Below are 19,165 nucleotides of genomic sequence, written 5' to 3'. Positions count from 1 at the left end.
AGTCTCTCACAGTTGAAGTGTACCTATGATAAAAATTACAGACCTCTACATGCTTTGTAAGTTGGAAAACCTGCAAAATCGGCAGTGTTTCTAATACTTGTTCTCCCCACTGTACATATGAGATGAGTAATTTAGGGTATGTAAACATTATATAAAATGACATTGTTTAAAGTGACTAGTGATACATTTATTACATCCAATTTTTTATAATAAAGTGGCTAGAGATTGGAGTCAGTATGTTGGCAGCATCCACTCAATGTTAATGATGGCTGTTTAACAGTCTGATGGCGTTGAGATAGAAGCTGTTTTTCAGTCTCTCGGTCCCAGTTTTGATGCACCTGTACTGATTTCGCCTTCTGGATGATAGCGGGGTGAACAGGCAGTGGCTCAGGTGGTTGTTGTCCTTGATGATCTTTTTGGCCTTCCTGTGACATCGGGTGGTGTAGGTGTCCTGGAGGGCAGGTAGTTTGCCCCCGGTGATGCGTTGTGCAGACCTCACTACCCTCTGACAAGCCAAATTTATACAGCCTACTGAGGTTGAAGAGGCGCTGTTGCGCCTTCTTCACCACGCTATCGGTGTGGGTTGACCATTTCAGTTCGTCCGTGATGTGTACGCCGAGGAACTTAAAACTTTCCACCTTCTCCACTACTGTCCAGTCGATGTGGATAGAGGGGTACTCCCTCTGCTGTTTCCTGAAGTCCACAATCATCTCCTTTGTTTTGTTGACGTTGAGTGTGAGGCTATTTCCCTGACATCACTCTCAGAGAGCCCTCATCTCCTCCCTGTAGGCCGTCTCGTCGTTGTTGGTAATCAAACCTACCACTGTTGTGTCGTCTGCAAACTTGATGATTGAATTGGAGGCGTGCATGGCCACGCAGTCATGAGTGAATAGGGAGTACAGGAGAGGGCTGAGAACGAACCCTTGTGGGACCCCAGTGTTGAGGATCAGCAGGGTGGAGGTGTTGTTTCCGACCCTCACCAGCTCGGGGCAGCCCGTCAGAAAGTCCAGGACCCAGTTGCACAGGTTAGGGTCGAGACCCAGGGATTCGAGCTTAATGACGAGTTTGGAGGGGCTATGGTGTTAAATGCTGATCTTTAATCAATTAACAGAATTCTTACATAGGTATTCCTCTTGTCCAGATGGGTTAGGGCAGTGTGATTGCAATTGCGCCGTCTGTGGACCTATTGGGGCGGCAATGTAATTGGAGTGGGTCTAGGGTAGGGTGGAGGTGGAGGTGATATGATCCTTGACTAGTCTCTCAAAGCACTTCATGATGACAGAAGTGAATGATACGGGGCGATAGTTGTTTAGCTCAGATACCTTAGCTTTTTGGGAACAGGAACAATGGTGGCCCTCTTGAAGCATGTGGGAACAGCAGACTGGGATAGGGATTGATTGAATATGTCCGTAAACACACCAGCCGGCTGGTCTGCACATGCTCTGCGGACGCGGCTAGGGATGCCACCTGGGCCGGCAGCCTTGCGAGGTTGGCTGTGGTGACAGCCTGCAGGTTTTGGTAGCGGGGCATGTCAGTGGCACTGTATTTTCCTCAAAGCGAGCAAAGAAGTTGTCTTTCATACCATCCCTAGAAGGGGGCCACCAACCCACTTGAGTGGGTTGAGTCACTGATGTGATCTTCCTCTCTGGGTTGGCGCCCCCCTTTGGGTTGTGCCGTGGCGGAAATCTTTGTGGGCTATACTCTGGCTTGACTCAGGATGGTAAGTTGGTGGTTGAAGATATCCCTCTAGTGGTGTGGGAGCTGTGCTTTGGCAAAGTGGGTGGGGTTATATCCTTCCTGTTTGGCCCTGTCCGGAGGTGTCCTCGGATGGGGCCACAGTGTCTCCTGACCCCCTCCTGTCTCAGCCTCCAGTATGCAGTAGTTTTTGTGTCGGGGGGCTAGGGTCAGTTTGTTATATCTGGAGTACTTCTCCTGTCTTATCCGGTGTCCTGTGTGAATTTAAGTATGCTCTCTCTAATTCTCTCTTTCACTCTTTCTTTCTCTCTCTCGGAGGACCTGAGCCCTAGGACCATGCCTCAGGACTACCTGACATGTTGACTACTTGCTGTCCCCAGTCCACCTGGCCGTGCTGCTGCTCCAGTTTCAACTGTTCTGCCTGTGATTATTATTATTTGACAATGCTGGTCATTTATGAACATTTGAACATCTTGGCCATGTTCTGTTATAATCTCCACCCGGCACAGCCAGAAGAGGACTGGCCACCCCACATAGCCTGGTTCCTCTCTAGGTTTCTTCCTAGGTTTTGGCCTTTCTAGGGAGTTTTTCCTAGCCACCGTGCTTCTACACCTGCATTGCTTGCTGTTTGGGGATTTAGGCTGGGTTTCTGTACAGCACTTTGAGATATCAGCTGATGTACGAAGGGCTATATAAATACATTTGATTTGATTTGTTTAGTTTGTCTGGGAGGAAGACATCAGTGCCCGCGACGGGGCTTTTTGTAATTCAGGATTGACTGTAGACCCTGCCACATACGTCTTGTGTTTGAGCTGTTGAATTGTGACTATACTTTGTCTCTATACTGACGCTTAGCTTGTTTGATTGCCTTGCGAAGGGAATAGCTACACTGTTTGTATTCGGTCATGTTTCCGGTCGCCTTGCAATGATTAAAAGCAGTGGTTCGCACTTTTAAGTTTTGCACAAATGCTGCCATCAATCCACAGTTTCTGGTTGGGGAAGGTTTTAATAGCCACCGTGGGTACAACATCACCGATGCACTTGCTAATAAACTCGCTCACCGAATCAGCATATACATCAATGCTGTTGTCTGAGGCTATCCGGAACATATCCCAGTCCACGTGATCGAAGCAATCTCAAAGCATTGAGCAGACCTGAGCACGGGCATTTCCTGTTTTAGTTTCTGTCTATAGGCTGGGAGCAACAAAATGGAGTCGTAGTCCGGTTTGCCGAAAGGAGGCGAGGTAGGGCTTTGTTGGCGACGCGGAAGTTAGAGTAGCAATGATCCAGAATGCTGCCAGCCCGGGTCGCATATTTGATATGCTGATAAAATTTAGGGAGCCTTGTTTTCAGATTAGCTTTGTTAAAATCCCCAGCTACAATAAATGCAGCCTCAGGATATGTGGTTTCCAGTATAGAGTCTAATGACGTTCTTTCAGCTCACCGATTCCACAGCACCCAACTCTGTTTTCACCTACCCTGAAACCTCAAATGGATCAGCCAAAAGGCAAGAGCCCAGTTTTTCTAAAAACTTCACTACTGTCACAGTCATCTTTATCCTGACCCCCAGTGCACGCCTCAGGCTTCGATAACTTCACCATACCTACTACCTCTGATACTTTGCCCTAATTCACTTCCATTTCTCCTCCTGTCTTCATCTCACTCTGCTTACACTTTCTACCATTCTTATTGAACAAACCGTCTCCCTTTTTTCTGCCATTTTTAACTGACTCGAGCTCACCCTCTTCCTCTTATTCCTCCTCTGCCTCTCTTTTCCCCTCCATTCCTCCTTATGATAATACTGCACTTCTCCTGATGCATATTGTTCTTGCCTTGTCAAGGGACGCCATTCAACCAGCTGTCACAATCAGCACGAACCCTCCAGGATGTAGCGCTCAACAGCACATCCCACTTGTAAAGCAGGTGCTTCGTCTTGATGTTCTTCTTTATCGATAGCTTCCGCGACGCTTCTCCATTTCAAACAAGCGCGCTCCCTTTCTCACATTTGACGTAATCACTTGATCCTCCGTCCTTCCTGCTGCCTCAGCCGTCACTAGTGTTGACAGCATTACAGACCATTTAGAAATAGGTTGCCAATGTGAGATGGTGTTTTATGTAATATGTAGCTAATAACACATGTAAAAGTAATTGTATATTAAACGTATAAAAATCAAATTTGTAAAAAAAAAAGTACTATTTATAGAATGTTTGTTTGATTATAATAAAGTTTTACAATAGTTTTACAATATCAATTCTCGTCTTTTAATCTCGCGATGTCTCCTTGTCCTTCACGTGAAATCCAAAATGGGTTATTGGGATCTGCAAGAGGGTAAGGATTGTGTCGAGAAAACATGGATCACCACCAAATTAGGCACAGCTCTAGGTAAGTCGTACACAAAGGAAAGCATTATGGAAATTAGCTAGTAACTGTTGGTAAAGAGCGGTAACGCTAACTAGCCATAACATAGTTAGCTGCCAATGCCATGCTAGTTCTGCTAACATACTAGCACTTAACGTTAATGTTTTGTTTGTAACTAATGTAACGTCAGTTAACGTTGTTAGGTTAGCCAGTTGTTTAGCCAGCATCTTCTGTAAGACAGTACAGCTAAATAGGACATTAAACATTGGAATTTGAACGAGGTTTACCAGTTAGCTAGCAAGCATTTCATAGCTAACATTCTTGTAGCTAAATACTTGACAATAAGTAGCTAGCTAGTCAACTCTGTACACAGTAGTCTAACATTCAATTTTTTTTTTTTTACACACAGGGTTGGTGGGTTCAGCCTATCACATTGTGGCATTCCAGCCTGATTCTGCAATCCAAGCTGTTCAGAGAGCCACAAATGGCACAGTAACCATGGGTATGTGTCTCTAGTCTCATACACAGCAGTAATAATAATAACCTTGCTTACTGCCATGAAGATATCATGATTACACCTGAAATCTGAATACGCAGCTACCCCTCCTAGATCAGTAGCCAATAGTGTTCAGGCTATGATCTAAACGGCAACACTGATCCTATATCAGCACTCCTACTCTGAGACACTGTGGATACGGACCTAGGTCCCCCCATCCATGTAATCATTGTGATCGCAAAAGCAAAACTGATCCTAGATCAGCGATCCTACTAGTAGAGGATTTGTAGATATGGGCCCAGGTCAAAATGCTGCAATTCACCTAATATTGCACCTGAGTCCCTATAGTTTCCTCGTGTGAGTGATGGTGAAAGTGTGGTGTTTGATCTTAGTGTTTCAGTGGTAATAAGAAACATGTTTCTGTGATCAGATGTTTGTTATAAGGATTTGTAAACAACATACAGTTAAGGTGGGTTATGCTAGTCAGGGTACCAATCTTTTTAGCTAACATTACACTCCTTGCCACTCTTATCCAATGTTAGGTTTCCAATCAAATTTATGGATTAAGTTTGATAGAACATGTTCCTGTCTAATTTGCATAATATTGGATGATAACTATAAGGGGTTATTGAAAAGAGGTGACAACCAGTCTAGGTTTATGCCAGTGTAAGTATTTTTTTTGTCTTTCCTTCCTAAACAGCTGCCTTGGGGGCCATTTTTGGAATGACCACTTGTCTAGCTGCACAGGCCCGGGATGCTCCTGATGACCCTGTGAACTACTTCATCGGAGGCTGTGCATCAGGAGTCTTTCTTGGAGCTCGTAGTGAGTATGCTATATATTACACAGTATGCTGAATATCTGGGTTGCATTCAGTAGGAACAAACGGGAGCAAATGTTTCAAAACAAGGAAAATGAGTCTTCTCATCGGGAACGTTTGGATGGAACATCCTGGTTCCAAGCATTTTCTTCCAACATTTCATTCCAAAAAGCAGTCATTTCCCTTCAGTGCTTGTTTTCCCTTCAGCGCTTGTTAACTTCCCTATGCATATCTAAGATGACTGGTTGTAAAAGCAATTGCTCTTTTGTAGGGCTGTGAACTTCCTCTCATCGCTAGATGTGGCCTCTCCATATCTTTTCCACAAATAACATGTATTTTTTGTCTCTTTGATCTACAGCTCACAGTGCAATGACAGGCACGACGGCATGTATTGGGCTGGGGACACTGGCCATGTTCACCAAGGTGGGCAAAATGGAGGGCTGGAGATTAGCGGGACCACCGAGGATGTAAACAGCCTGAGACTATATATCAAAATGTATATTGTATATTACTTGAATAAACTTGTGTAAAAGAGTAGTCTATTAGTCTGTATCCTGCACCTCCTTGCTTTAGCCACAAGGTGGAGACATTTGTGCAAATTGGCTGGGGTGTTAGTGGCTAACAGTTAGCCAATCAACTCCAATTTGCAATGGCCTCTTAATCAGTCATTTAGATCACAGTTAATCTGAGAATGACATCAGAAGGCATTAGTCTCCCAAGCAAACACTTTAAAATAAGGTCTGTGTTTCATGTTGGCTTAACCTTGCTTGGTGTTTTGATAAATAAACATGTAAATCTCTCTAGGACAAGGTGACTTGTTTTACCGGCCAAAAATGAAACTCTAATTAGCTGCTAATGTGACTATCATAAAGAAGTACAAATGCCATGATGAGCTGGACAAGACTGAAAAATCAAGGCAACGGTAAGAATCTCTCAATCTAATGTTAGCAAAGTTTTGACAATTCTGTGAACTGTCTTGTGCAAGTTTTACATTTACACTAGCTGTTCGCAAAGGTGTCTGCTAGAGATGACATGCATGGATTTGTAGTATTCCGTGATGTCTACTTGTCATTTTCAAGTCAGAGTAAATGCAGCCGAATATATTGAAAGAAGTACCTGTGTCCGAGAGATGTACATGGTTAACAAAACGTCACACCAGGGTAAGCCTACACAAAACAGCCCTTATTTTAAGTGTTTTTCAAATTCCCTATGGGAAAAATTAATATTGGCAAAAACAATTGGCACTGTTTGACCACTAGGTTTTATGGGTATTGTGGGGCTCTTGTAAAACATTTTATTGCTTTTGTACACTGCTAAATTGGTGAATAACTGGTTGAGCAAATTCATTTTTAACTCATTCCTACACTGGTTGCCAACATCGGTGCAAAATAATGTCTTAGGGAAATGTGATGCAATTGTGATTGCCTAAAATGTATGAGAAAAATATATATATATTATTTTCCACTCTTAATTCTGGATTGGGCAAGGCAACCACACTGGACACTTCAAATATAGACCTCATCAGGGTTGTTATTTTGCATCTGGATACCTTGGCTCTAGGTCAACTTCCACGGCGGTCTTAATTCTCACAATGTGTAAAAGAAATACCAAGAGATATATTAGGTGATATAGATTCAGGATGGATGTAGGGCTACAAGCCGGTCTCTTATTCTAGTAGTGAAGGTTGTCTAAACAAAGTACATCTGTGTCAGTGGAGGCTGCTGAGGGGAGGACGACTAGTTTATTCAGCTTTGTTCAATTATATTATTCTTCCTATAAAATATAAAATAATGGCACGGAATTATAAGCAATATTAACAAGTGTAGCCCACAGCCATATGGCATAGCCAGATCAGGACGACTCAGCATATGCTATTCTGTTCTTCATTTTCTTCATTTCATAATGTTTCTTTAGAACTGCCTAAAATAAATAATGGATTGATTGTGATGGTGTAGACTATATTACATGGATTTATTAGACGTTTTAAAATGTAGATGTTCCAAAGGTCTGCATCCAGTAGGCTATGCGTGGAAGGCGGAGATGGTAAACATGTTTTAAGTTAATTAACTGTCAATTACCATGAGACCGGCAGTAATTTGAATAATAATCACCAGCTGACAAAAATCCCTATCTGTAAGGCCCCTCAGTCGAGCAATTCATTTCAAACACAGATTCAACCATAAAGACCAGGTAGGTTTTCCAATGCCTTGCAAAGAAGGGAACCTAGTGGTAGATGGGTAGAAATACAAAAAAGCAGATATGGAATATCCCTTTGAGCATGGTGAAGTTATTAATTACACTTTGGATGGTATATCAATATACCCAGTCACTACATAGATACAGGCGTCCTTCCTAACTCAGTTGCCGGAGAGGAAGGAAACCGCTCAGGGATTTCACCATGAGGCCAATGGTAACTTTAAAACAGTTACAGAATGTAATGGCTGTGCTAGGAGAACTGAGGATGGATCAACAACATTGTAGTTACTCCACAATACTAACCTAATTGACAGGATGAAATCAGGAAACTTGCCAAATAAAAAATATTCCAAAACATGCATGTTCATAAGCGACAATATCTCTTTCATTATCACTGTATGCACAGGTTTACCCCTACTGTATTCACATCCTACTATACCTTTGTCTGTACATTATGCGTTGAATATATTCTACCGTGCCCAGAAATCTGCTCCTTTTACTCTCTGTTCTGAACGTACTAGGCGTCCAGTTCTGTTAGCCTTTAGCCGAACCCTTATCCTACTACTCCTCTGTTGCTCCGGTGATGTAGAGGTTAATCCAGGCCCTGCAGTGTCTACCTCCACTCCCATCCCCCAGGCTCTCTCATTTGTTGACTTCTGCAACTGTAAAAGCCTTGGTTTCATGCATGTTAACATTAGAAGCCTCCTCCCTAAGTTTGTTTTATTCAACGCCCTAGCACACTCCACCAATCAGGATGTCCTAGTCATGTCTGAATCCTGGCTTAGGAAGACCACCAAAAACCTTGACATTTCCATTCCTAACTATAACATTTTCCGACAAGATAGAACTGCCAAAGGGGCCGGTGTTGCAATTTACTGCAAAGATAACCTGCAGAGTTCTCTTACTATCCAGGTCTGTACCCAAACAATTTGAGCTTCTACTTCTAAAAATGAACCTTTCCAGAAAGAAGTCTCTCACCGTTGCCGCTTGCTATAGACCACCCTCTGCCCCCAGCTGTGCCCTCGACACCATATGTGATTTGATTGCCCCCCATCTATCTTCTGAGATCGTGCTGCTAGGTGACCTAAACTGGGACATGCTTAACACCCCGGCCATCCTACAATCTAAGCTTTATGCCCTCAATCTCACACAATTTATCAATGAACCTACCAGATATAACCCCAAATCTGTAAACACGGGCACCCTCATAGATATCATCCTAACTAATTCACCCTGCTAATACACCTCTGTTTTCAACCAAGATCTCAGTGATCATTGCCTGCATCCGTAATGGGTCTGCGAGCAAACGACCTCCACTCATCACTGTTAAACGCTCCCTGAAACACTTCAGCGAGCAGGCCTTTCTAATCGACCTGGCCGGGGTATCCTGGAATGACATTGACCTCACCCCGACAATAGAGGATGCCTGGTTATTCTTTAAAAGTGCCTTCCTCACAATCTTAAATAGGCATGCCCCGTTCAAAAAATGGATATAGCCCTTGGTTCACTCCAGACCTGTCTGCCCTTGACCAGCACAAAAACATCCTGTGGCGTTCTGCATTAGCATCGAATAGCCCCCGTGATATGCAACTTTTCAGGGAAGTTAGGAACCAATATACACAGGCAGTTAGGAAAGCTAAGGCTAGCTTTTTTAAACAGAAATTTGCATACTGCAGTACAAACTCAAAAAAGTTCTGGGACACTGTAAAGTCCATGGAGAATAAGAGCACCTCATCCCAGCTACACACTACTCTGAGGCTAGGAAACACTGTTACAACCGACAAATCCACTATAATTGAGAATTTCAATAAGCATTTCTCTACGGCTGGCCATGCTTTCTACCTGGCTACCCCTACCCCGATCAACTGCCCGGCACCCTCCACAGCAACCTGCCCAAGCCCCCACCATTTCTCCTTCACCCATATCCAGATAGCTGATGTTCTGAAAGGGCTGCAAAATCTGGATCCCTACAAATCAGCCGGGCTAGACAATCTGGACCCTCTCTTTCTTAAATTATCTGCCGAAGTTGTTGCAACCCCAATTACTAGCACGTTCAACCTCTTTTGTATCGTCTGAGATTCCCAAAGATTGGAAAGATGCTGCGGTCATCCCCCTCTTGAAAGGGAAAGACACTCTAGACCCAAACTGCTACAGACCTATATCTAACCTACCCTGCATCTCTAAGGTCTTCGAAAGCCAAGTTAATAAACAGATTACTGACCATTTTGAATCACATCGTACCTTCTCCGCCATGCAATCTGGTTTCCGAGCTGGTCATGGGTGCACCTCAGCCACGCTCAAGGTCCTTAATGATATCATAACCGCCATCGATAAGAGACATTACTGTGCAGCTGTATTCATCAACCTGGCTAAGGCTTTTGACTCTGTCAATCACCACATTCTTATTGGCAGACTCAACAGCCCTGGTTTCTCAAATGATTGCCTCGCCTGGTTCACCAACGACTTCTCTGATAGAGCTCAGTGTGTCAAATCGGAGGGCCTGTTGTCCGGACCTCTGGCAGTCTCTATGGGGGTGCCACAGGGTTCAATTATCGGGCCGACTCTCTTCTCTGTATACATCAATGATGTTGCTCTTGCTGCTGGTGATTCTCTAATCCACCTCTATGCAGACGACACCATTCTGTATACTTCTGGCCCTTCTTTGGACACTGTGTTAACTAACCTCCAGACGTGCTTCAATGCCATACAACTCTCCTTCCATGGCCTCCAACTGCTCTTAAACACAAATAAAACTAAATGCATGCTATTCAACCGATCATTTCCCGTACCTGCCCGCCAATCCAGCATCACTACTCTGGACGGCTCTGACTTAGAATACGTGTTTATCTACAAATACCTAGGTGTCTGGCTAGACTGTGAACTCTCCTTCCAGACTCACATTAAGCATCAAAAATTAAATCTAGAATCGGCTTCCTATTTTGCAACAAAGCTTCCTTCACTCATGCTGCCAAACATACCCTCGTAAAACTGACCATCCTACCGATCCAGATCTGAATGAGTTAATTGTTACATGATTAATTTAATTGGGTAACAATGAAACATATTTAGGTAATTAGATAAATTGGATAAATTAGATAAAACGGTCTTCAGATTAAGGTTAAAGTCAAGTCACGACAACATTGTGTAATTTGTTGACAGTCCCGAACTAGCGCTGAAGATATCCAAAGTGAAAGCCAGGTCGCACAAGTTATGCTGCCCCAGTAACCACTTGACCATTTTGAATTGCAAAACTAAAGAGACAACAGACAAGACACAGAGGCAGCAACAGAAGAGTAGATGATGGAGAGCGACACCAGACAAGACAGAGAGATAACCTACTCTTTTGTTGCTATGATGGAGAGAGACACCAGAAGAACAGTACAGGCTATAACAGAAGAGGATAGGCAAAGGAGACAGTAACAAACACAAACCTGAGACAGCAACAGACAAGTCACAGAGAAAGTGACAGAAGAGATGGAGAGATAAGAGGTGGGCTGAGCACACAGTAGACTATATCACTTCAAGCTGCTTTATAGATTCTAATTACTTTTATTTATTTGCAGAAATTGTTACAAGTGACATGATTTACAAAGAATTTTCAGGCGAGGAGAAAAAGCCTGTGAAATTACTATTAAAACAATTGTTTACTTTGCCACTTTTTACAACCAGGACGAGAGAGGAGGGAAGGCAAAAGAGACAGCAACATAGAAGAACAAGAGACAGCAACAGAAGAGGGCAGACGAGAGACAGCAACAGACAACACAGAGAAAGTGATGGAGAGAGGCAGAGGAGGGGTGAGCACACAGAAGACTATCACTTACAGCTGCTCTGTGGATTCTAATTACTGCACAGTGTGTGTGTAAGAGAGAGGGTGTTTGGGTACTGTGGGATTATTTCATCAGTTTGGCTCATTGGACAGGTCAGAGTCTATGTTTTGACGTTTTTGAGTGGTATGAAGGTTTTTGGCAATACACTGTAGATGTATGTGTTCCAGAGTAGAGGGAAGAGCGTGTTCCAGGTAGAGAGACCCACAGTAGTACTGTCAGTGTCTGCTGTGGCAGGTGGGAAGGTGCAAATTACTTGAAAAATATCTAATATCTAATCTCTCCAATGTTCATCTCAAAGTGCATCAAATGAATGCATTTGGCTGTTGAATTTCCTTCTTTTTTTGCCTTATTGTTTAGCCCAAAGTCCCCTACTGGCTTTGGGCTAAGCCCCAAATGTCTTCAAATCCTAGAAACTCCTGTGGACCAGAGGAGACCTACTGAACCTCAACAAACTCTAATGAGAAGACACATTCTTAACCAGGTCCAATCCTATCAGTCCTATATTGAACTCTGTAGGATTAAGACAGGATGAATTTGGGAACAGAACATTATGCTATGGAAAGTTAAAAGGCTCATACCTACCAGAGCAAAGCTGATTGGTGAGTGTTCTAACATGAATCCCTTATTGTCAGAATGAAAGTCATTGGAGAGTAACGGATCCCAGATATGTTCATGGTTCAGACTGAACTTGTGACCCATGGAGGGTGCGTGAATGGATAATGTTGACCTGGTTTGGCTGGGAAGGAGAGGGAAGAGATCCATGGAGGTCCAGACATTGTTGATGTACCAGAGGAAGTGCAGGCTTGTGCCTGACAGGTATTCTAAATGAAAAGGTCACATCGTGATGAATGGAGGTCCATATAGCCTCACATGTCTGCGTGCCAAGAGAGTGTGTGAAATCCCAGGTTTCACACGAATAGCAACGACTTCCAGCCAACTCTGCGGCTTAATGGTTTAACTTGTCATGTTTTTTTTTCAGCTTCATTTAGGGGAGTCATGTTCCAAAATGATAAGCCTATTAGTATGTAAAGAGATTCGGAGAAGGTCATTGCAAGTACAGTATGTCCTTTTTTTCCTCTTCAAATGCCCATTCAAACCTTGACATGGTTAGGATGGCATAGCCTTCAAATGAATGACACTTTCAGTCCGTCATCATAATTCATGTCACGCTTACAGCAACGTGAGAGACTCCAAAGAAAAAGAGACACAAATTCCAGTAAATGCAAATGCAGACAGAGCCAATATGCAAATACACATTATAAGACCACCTTAGAAAAATAATATTAATTAAAGGCGGTTGAGTGCATATTCTTACTAGTAGTCTAAGCTGCTCCCCAGTATTCAAGCCAATATGGCATGGAGCATAGGGGCAGATTTCAACAGGCTTTTCAGATAACACAAGGGAGTCTGAGATGGGCTCCATCTCTACACTGATTCAAGTATCAATCTAAAACTTATGGGATAATTTAGCAAATGCTGCTTCATAATCCTGTCTTACATATCAAGAGAATACAGGAGACAGGCTTTTAAGCTGTGGTTACACCTTGCATTAACGTGTGGTTATCTGATCACTGTCTGATCGAGATTTTTTTGCGTCTACACATGGTATTAAAATGTGTCTCTAGCTGCCCACTGCGTCCGTATTGTGACCAGATTTTCTGGTCCTTCCCTCCCTACACAAGCTGTACAAATCGACAGAAAACAGTGAATAGTTTAATACTCTCATCATTACAGCCTACTTTTGTTATCCAACGATTCAAGACTTGGCATAATAGGCTACTGTCCTGATAACCTTGACCTGTCCACAGCCGTACACATAAATATTTGGAGAATCTCTCCTATCCCCAATAAAGTCACCTCACAAATGATCAGAGTATGTGTGTGCAAAATACAATTAACACACAGTACAGTGCCTTGCGAAAGTATTCGGCCCCCTTGAACTTTGCAACCTTTTGCCACATTTCAGGCTTCAAACAAAAAAGATATAAAACTGTATTTTTTTGTGAAGAATCAACAACAAGTGGGACACAATAATGAATTGGAATGACATTTATTGGATATTTCAAACTTTTTTAACAAATCAAAAACTGAAAAATTGGGCGTGCAAAATTATTCAGCCCCTTTACTTTCAGTGCAGCAAACTCTCTCCAGAAGTTCAGTGAGGATCTCTGAATGATCCAATGTTGACCTAAATGACTAATGATGATAAATACAATCATTTCAGAGTGGCAAGAAGAAAGCCATTTCTTAAAGATATCCATCAGATGAAACAGATGAAATTGAACTTTTTGGCAACAATGCAAAACGTTATGTTTGGCGTAAAAGCAACACAGCTCATCACCCTGAACACACCATCCCCACTGTCAAACATGGTGGTGGCAGCATCATGGTTTGGGCCTGCTTTTCTTCAGCAGGGACAGGTAAGATGGTTAAAATTGATGGGAAGATGGATGGAGCCAAATACAGGACCAGTCTGGAAGAATCTGTGGAAAGAACTGAAAACTGCTGTTCACAAATGCTCTCCATCCAACCTCACTGAGCTCGAGCTGTTTTTCAAGGAGGAATGGGAAAAAATTTCAGTCTCTCGATGTGCAAAACTGATAGAGACATACCCCAAGCGACTTACAGCTGTAATCGCAGCAAAAAGTGGCGCTACAAAGTATTAACTTTAAGGGGGCTGAATAATTTTGCACGCCCAATTTTTCAGTTTTTGATTTGTTAAAAAAGTTTGAAATATCCAATAAATGTCGTTCCACTTCATGATTGTGTCCCACTTGTTGTTGATTCTTCACAAAAAAATACAGTTTTATATCTTTATGTTTGAAGCTTGAAATGTGGCAAAAGGTTGCAAAGTTCAAGGGGGCCGAATACTTTCGCAAGGCACTGTATAAATAAAAATGACACTTGAGCCCTGAAGTACACAGTAAAACAGAGTAGGGCATCTCCGAATGGCATAACACATTTTTTCAAACAGGTCTGGACAGGTTTGATCTTTACACCTGGATGTTTACGTATGTTGTCTTTTTAATCATGTTCCTATTTTACATTTGCTGTTTGTTTTGGTTGTGTTTCAGATACTTTTGTGCCCAATATAAATGAATGGTAAATAATGTATCACTTTTATTGTAAATAAGAATAGAATATGTTACACTTCTACATTAATGTGGAGGCTACTTTGATTACAGATAGTCCTGAATTAATTGTGAATAATAATGAATGAGAAAGTTAGACACACATATCATACCCCCAGACATGCTAACCTCTCACCATTACAATAACAGGGGGAGGTTAGCATTTTGGGGTGAGAATGATATTTGTGTGTCTACTGGAACTTTGTTTGTAATGAAGACCATGATCTTAATTCTAGAGTAATTGTAGAGGTATCGTTGTCCATAATTATACCTCAACTGGCCAGTGTGATTTTTTTTTGGAGAGGGCAGGACAACTGTGACATTGGCCAAATGTATATGCTTTTGTTGTCAGGATCATTTACACTTCAAGGATATTCGTACAAGATACGTCTTCGACTACCTAGGTGAGGAATATCTAATCACAATCAGGTCACTATGCGTCTTTTGATTGTCTACACCTGTCGACAAATGTTGGCACAATCAGAATGTGGACACGATCAGGACTACTGACGCATGTTAGAACCAGGTATAAACAGGGTTTTAGAGAGGCTGTTGGAGAGGACTAGTTGTAGGCTAGTTGTAGGCTAGACCAGACCCTTCTACCGTATTTACAGTAACACATAACCATAGCCAACAGATATTGTAGAGACGTGAAATTAAATCTGCAATAATGATTAATCACTCAAATTAAATGTATTCATTGTAGATTCAGGACCACGTTTGTAATGTGTGAGGGCATATACTCATGTCAAAAGATTTCAATAAGCACATCTTAGAAAGTGAGTGAACTCACAGGGATTTTTGAGAAAGTTACCACATACATAAACTCAAAGAAAAGCCCCCATAAATCAATCTGTATTAAAATCTGTATTAAAATCTTAAACCAACTTTTTTTGCAATGCATTATTTTTCCAGTGAGCGATCACAAATGTATGATACTTTGCTCTGTTTGATATTCCAAATAGCATGCCTGTCTCAAAGGGGTTAAGTTCGAGCCAGTTAAATGGACTTTAAGTACAGCGGCTCTGACTCCTGAAGGTCCTGTCCATATTTAATGTCTAATGTCTCCTGCTATTGCTGTTTCTCCATTGCCTGATGCCACCTCTATGCCTGCCAAGTAGAGGGTCAATGTGACGGCAAATTATTAATAGAATCAACTGTCGGTCTCTCTGTAAAATGGAAAGATATAGTACCATGATGCGCTACTGTCTTGTCACTGTCAGTAAGACACCTCCTGAAATATACTATTCAGGATGGGATGGGGGGGTGAGGGGGGCTGTACTGCATTTCCCCACACTGATATTAAAGCTTTTTTAACATTTGATGACTTGAGAAGACCATACTCTGGTCTGACCTCTTTGGGCAGCCTGGTAGCTTATGTAAGTGAGTTTGTTAAGAGTTCTGTCCTTTGGTGGCCCTGTCAAGTATACTGTGATGGGAAGTGAGAGTTACAAACCTTCCCGTGGAAGCTAGGTTGGTGAGTGCTTCTTCTACACGCCATTATGTCAGAGCTGGATGCTTTTAACTTGTCCTGATATTACAGTTATTCCTCGAGAGTCACCATGCCCTCACTTAAAGTGACACGACACCATTTTTAAAAATGATTGATTCATATTTTTCTTACATTGGAATCCATCTAAATCTAACACAAATTAGCTTACAATCACATAATCTACTCTCACTGGGACATGAAGGCAGTGGCAGAGAAGCTTACAAACAGTTTGTTTTATGCCTGTCCGGGGTATCCGCCCCTCAGTTCACTCTTATCTGCCTGTGTTTGATGCTCTGCAACTAGTGTTGGATTTATAGCCGGGGCCCATTGAGGAAGAGGAATGATCTCCTGGAGGTAAGAGTGATGCCTCTTACCAGGTCGATGTTAACCATATATGGGCTTCTGGCGAGGAAGAGGGTTCAGTAGATATAAAAGGCTATTTTCATTGAGCTGAGCTTGCTGATCCTCTGCCACCCCATTTTACCAACCTGGGAAGTAGAGTGGAGTACGTCAAACGTTTACTGTAAATGTGCTAACTCATTTAACACATACACCTACATGACCTGATAGGCTATGGAATAGCATTTGGTTGACTCAGCGGAAGAAACTACTATAAAAGAAGTGACCAGATGCTGATCGAATGGAAAATATGCATTCTGTGTTTCGCTGAATCGGTGCATTTCATTTGAATCCTTGTAGAGGAGATCAAGCCAAGGGAAACAAATCAATATAGAATGGAAAACGCACATCAGCCCCTTTTCCTGCAAACTCATTAGAATAGGAAGCAGGAGTCAAATGACTATAGCCCTGGCTGTCACTTACACGGTGTATTGATGTGTTCAATAAAAAGTGAGAACTGAAGTCAGCAAGCTCCAGGCAACAAATACTTATATTTTGACGTAATATGCAATATTGATATATTTGACACTATGAATCAGTAATATTGATTTACACTGTATGTTGAAGGTTTGTTACCTTGCTGGTCCATTATGACAAAGACTATCAATACCAGCACCAATTCAAATTCTTAAACAAGATAATACAAACCTTAACTACATTTTTATCAAATATACATTTTGGGGCTAGATGTTTGGAATCGAAAAACTCATATATATATATATTTGGCTCAGTGTTCCAAACAGGCCATTATTAGTATTTTTATTTCCTGCACCTCCTATTGAATATTAGCTCAAAACAATTGAGGAGTTCCTGTACCTACAGCAAGTATAAAGGGTATCGGCACCTACAGTATTTCAGTCCAAGTCAAGCACTGGCCTAAACATGCATACATCATCAGATGGAATTAATAGCAAGCAGTAGGGAGGGGGTAGAAAAACGAAAGGGATATATGTTGACAATAATAAATAATAATACATTTTCTTTGGAAGATGCCTTTCAGGACACTTAAGAATATGCTACATAAAATCTAATCCTGTACATAAAATACATTTAAGTTAGGCTTATGAATTGAATTTGAATTATGCTTGGTTACTTAACAGAAAAAACTCAAACAAATTGTAAAAAAAAAAATAACATTCAGCTTTTCAAATTGAAAAATAATGGAAGGGTTCTGGCACATGTCACTTTCCACTGATACCATGTGCAGTAGCTATCGCTGTGTAGGCTAGGCTACACTGTGTAGGCTACTCACCGTTAGCTAGCTAGCTAACACTCACAAGCTAACTTGGCTAGCAAAAACAAGTGAAATGGCCAAACAAAGCTCCGTTTTTGTCAAGAGACCGTGTATAGAAGAGGATGTTATTCGATGTCATAGAGTCCCCCTCTATGTCAATCAGTTTCAGTACATTCAGAGACAATGATCAGCACTAAGATGCTGTTTTTAGAAGTCATGAAACACGCTCCACTTCGACTCACTTCGACTCCCTCCTTCCACTGAGACATTGACCATCAGTCCAGTGAAATAATAAAACAAGTTATTTACATGTATTTTTAAAATTTAACTAGGCATGTCAGTTAAGAACAAATTCTTATTTACAATGACGGCCTACCCTGGCCAAACCCTAACCCGGATGATGCTGGGCCAATTGTGCGCGGCCCTATGGGGCTCTCAATCCGGTTGTGATGCAGCCTGGAATCGAACCAGGGTCTGTAATGACACCTCTGAGATGCAGTGTCTTAGACTGCTGCACCACTTGGGAGCCCCACTTATTTAAATGTATGCTCTGATGTGCCTCACAAGTAGTAGGCTATAACAACTGACCTTTTACCAGTGTTATCACATAGCCTAGCTACAACAACTGACCTATTATCATATATAGCCTAGCTTGAGAGTCAAGTTTTTAAATATAAGGGACTCTACATTATTTATAATATGGGGTAGACCAACATAGAGAAAATTGGACCTCTCTTATTATATATGAAAATAAGCAAATTCATGAATCAATATTGATTTCCAGTCAATGTAAACAGCCTATAATTTCTAGGAATTGAATTGGAAATAGATCTTTGCCCCATGCTTCTCTGCCCATGCACTATAGTTAGGCCCTATAAGCTAATGATCATTTAACTGATATCACAAAATCCATTGTAGATCCACTTGATCACCCACGCCCAGCAGAGAATTGCACTCGGCTTGCTCTTTGACTCATAAAGTGATCTTGACTAAGAAAAGGTTCTAGTCTATACAAGCTATGGCTGCCTGTTGTGATTATTACTGTGACATCAGGGCATTATGTCCTAGTCTCACAGTCTATTAATTATATACCTATGCTTTATTATGTGTAGGTCTATGTGAGTTAGTCGCACGTTAAAATGCAAGAGTCATGGATTTACGTCGGCCTACAATACTATTTAGTCTGTAAAGCAAAATCGCGTTAGAGGGTTTGTTGTGTGCGATCGATTACAGTCGGGTATAGGGTAGACTATGCTTTTTTTATGATCATTTCATGAGGATTTCAGTGCCCAAATTTGGGCCCATTTTTGCTGGCCGTGCCATCAACGGATTCCTGCCTACGTCACTGCTACACATACATGCATGGCCTATCAGCCCATTCATTGCATTCCAGTACAGTGTAAATGAAGTTGTGGCGAGGGTCGATGAGAGCTTCCAGAAACGTTGCACAGTGGCCAGTGGTTGATGACGACGTGGAACACAGTAGGGCCAGGACAGCACCATAATTGCGAAATGGAT

General features: G+C 42.0%; 2 protein-coding genes across 2 annotated transcripts in view; both read left to right on the top strand.

Moving 5' to 3' along the window:
* The first annotated feature begins 3,922 nt into the window (after positions 1 to 3,922).
* On the top strand, positions 3,923 to 5,905 carry LOC118388988 (NADH dehydrogenase [ubiquinone] 1 alpha subcomplex subunit 11-like). Its single transcript, XM_035778639.2, has 4 exons — positions 3,923 to 4,078; positions 4,464 to 4,556; positions 5,251 to 5,373; positions 5,727 to 5,905. The coding sequence occupies exons 1-4, from the start codon at positions 4,000 to 4,002 to the stop codon at positions 5,837 to 5,839; spliced, it is 408 nt and encodes a 135-aa protein (XP_035634532.1). The 5' UTR covers positions 3,923 to 3,999; the 3' UTR covers positions 5,840 to 5,905.
* Positions 5,906 to 11,241: 5,336 nt separating this feature from the next.
* Positions 11,242 to 19,165, top strand: part of LOC118388977 (neurturin-like) — a 62,574-nt gene continuing 54,650 nt past the window's right edge. Inside the window, exon 1 of the mRNA XM_052529076.1 lies at positions 11,242 to 11,358. Within this exon, the coding sequence (XP_052385036.1) occupies positions 11,338 to 11,358 (21 nt within the window). The 5' untranslated portion in view covers positions 11,242 to 11,337. The remainder of the gene's footprint in view (positions 11,359 to 19,165) is intronic.

Source organism: Oncorhynchus keta, chromosome 1 (assembly GCF_023373465.1).
Source record: "Oncorhynchus keta strain PuntledgeMale-10-30-2019 chromosome 1, Oket_V2, whole genome shotgun sequence".
NCBI classification, from domain to species: domain Eukaryota; kingdom Metazoa; phylum Chordata; class Actinopteri; order Salmoniformes; family Salmonidae; genus Oncorhynchus; species Oncorhynchus keta.
This window is presented reverse-complemented; position numbering and strand designations above follow the sequence as displayed.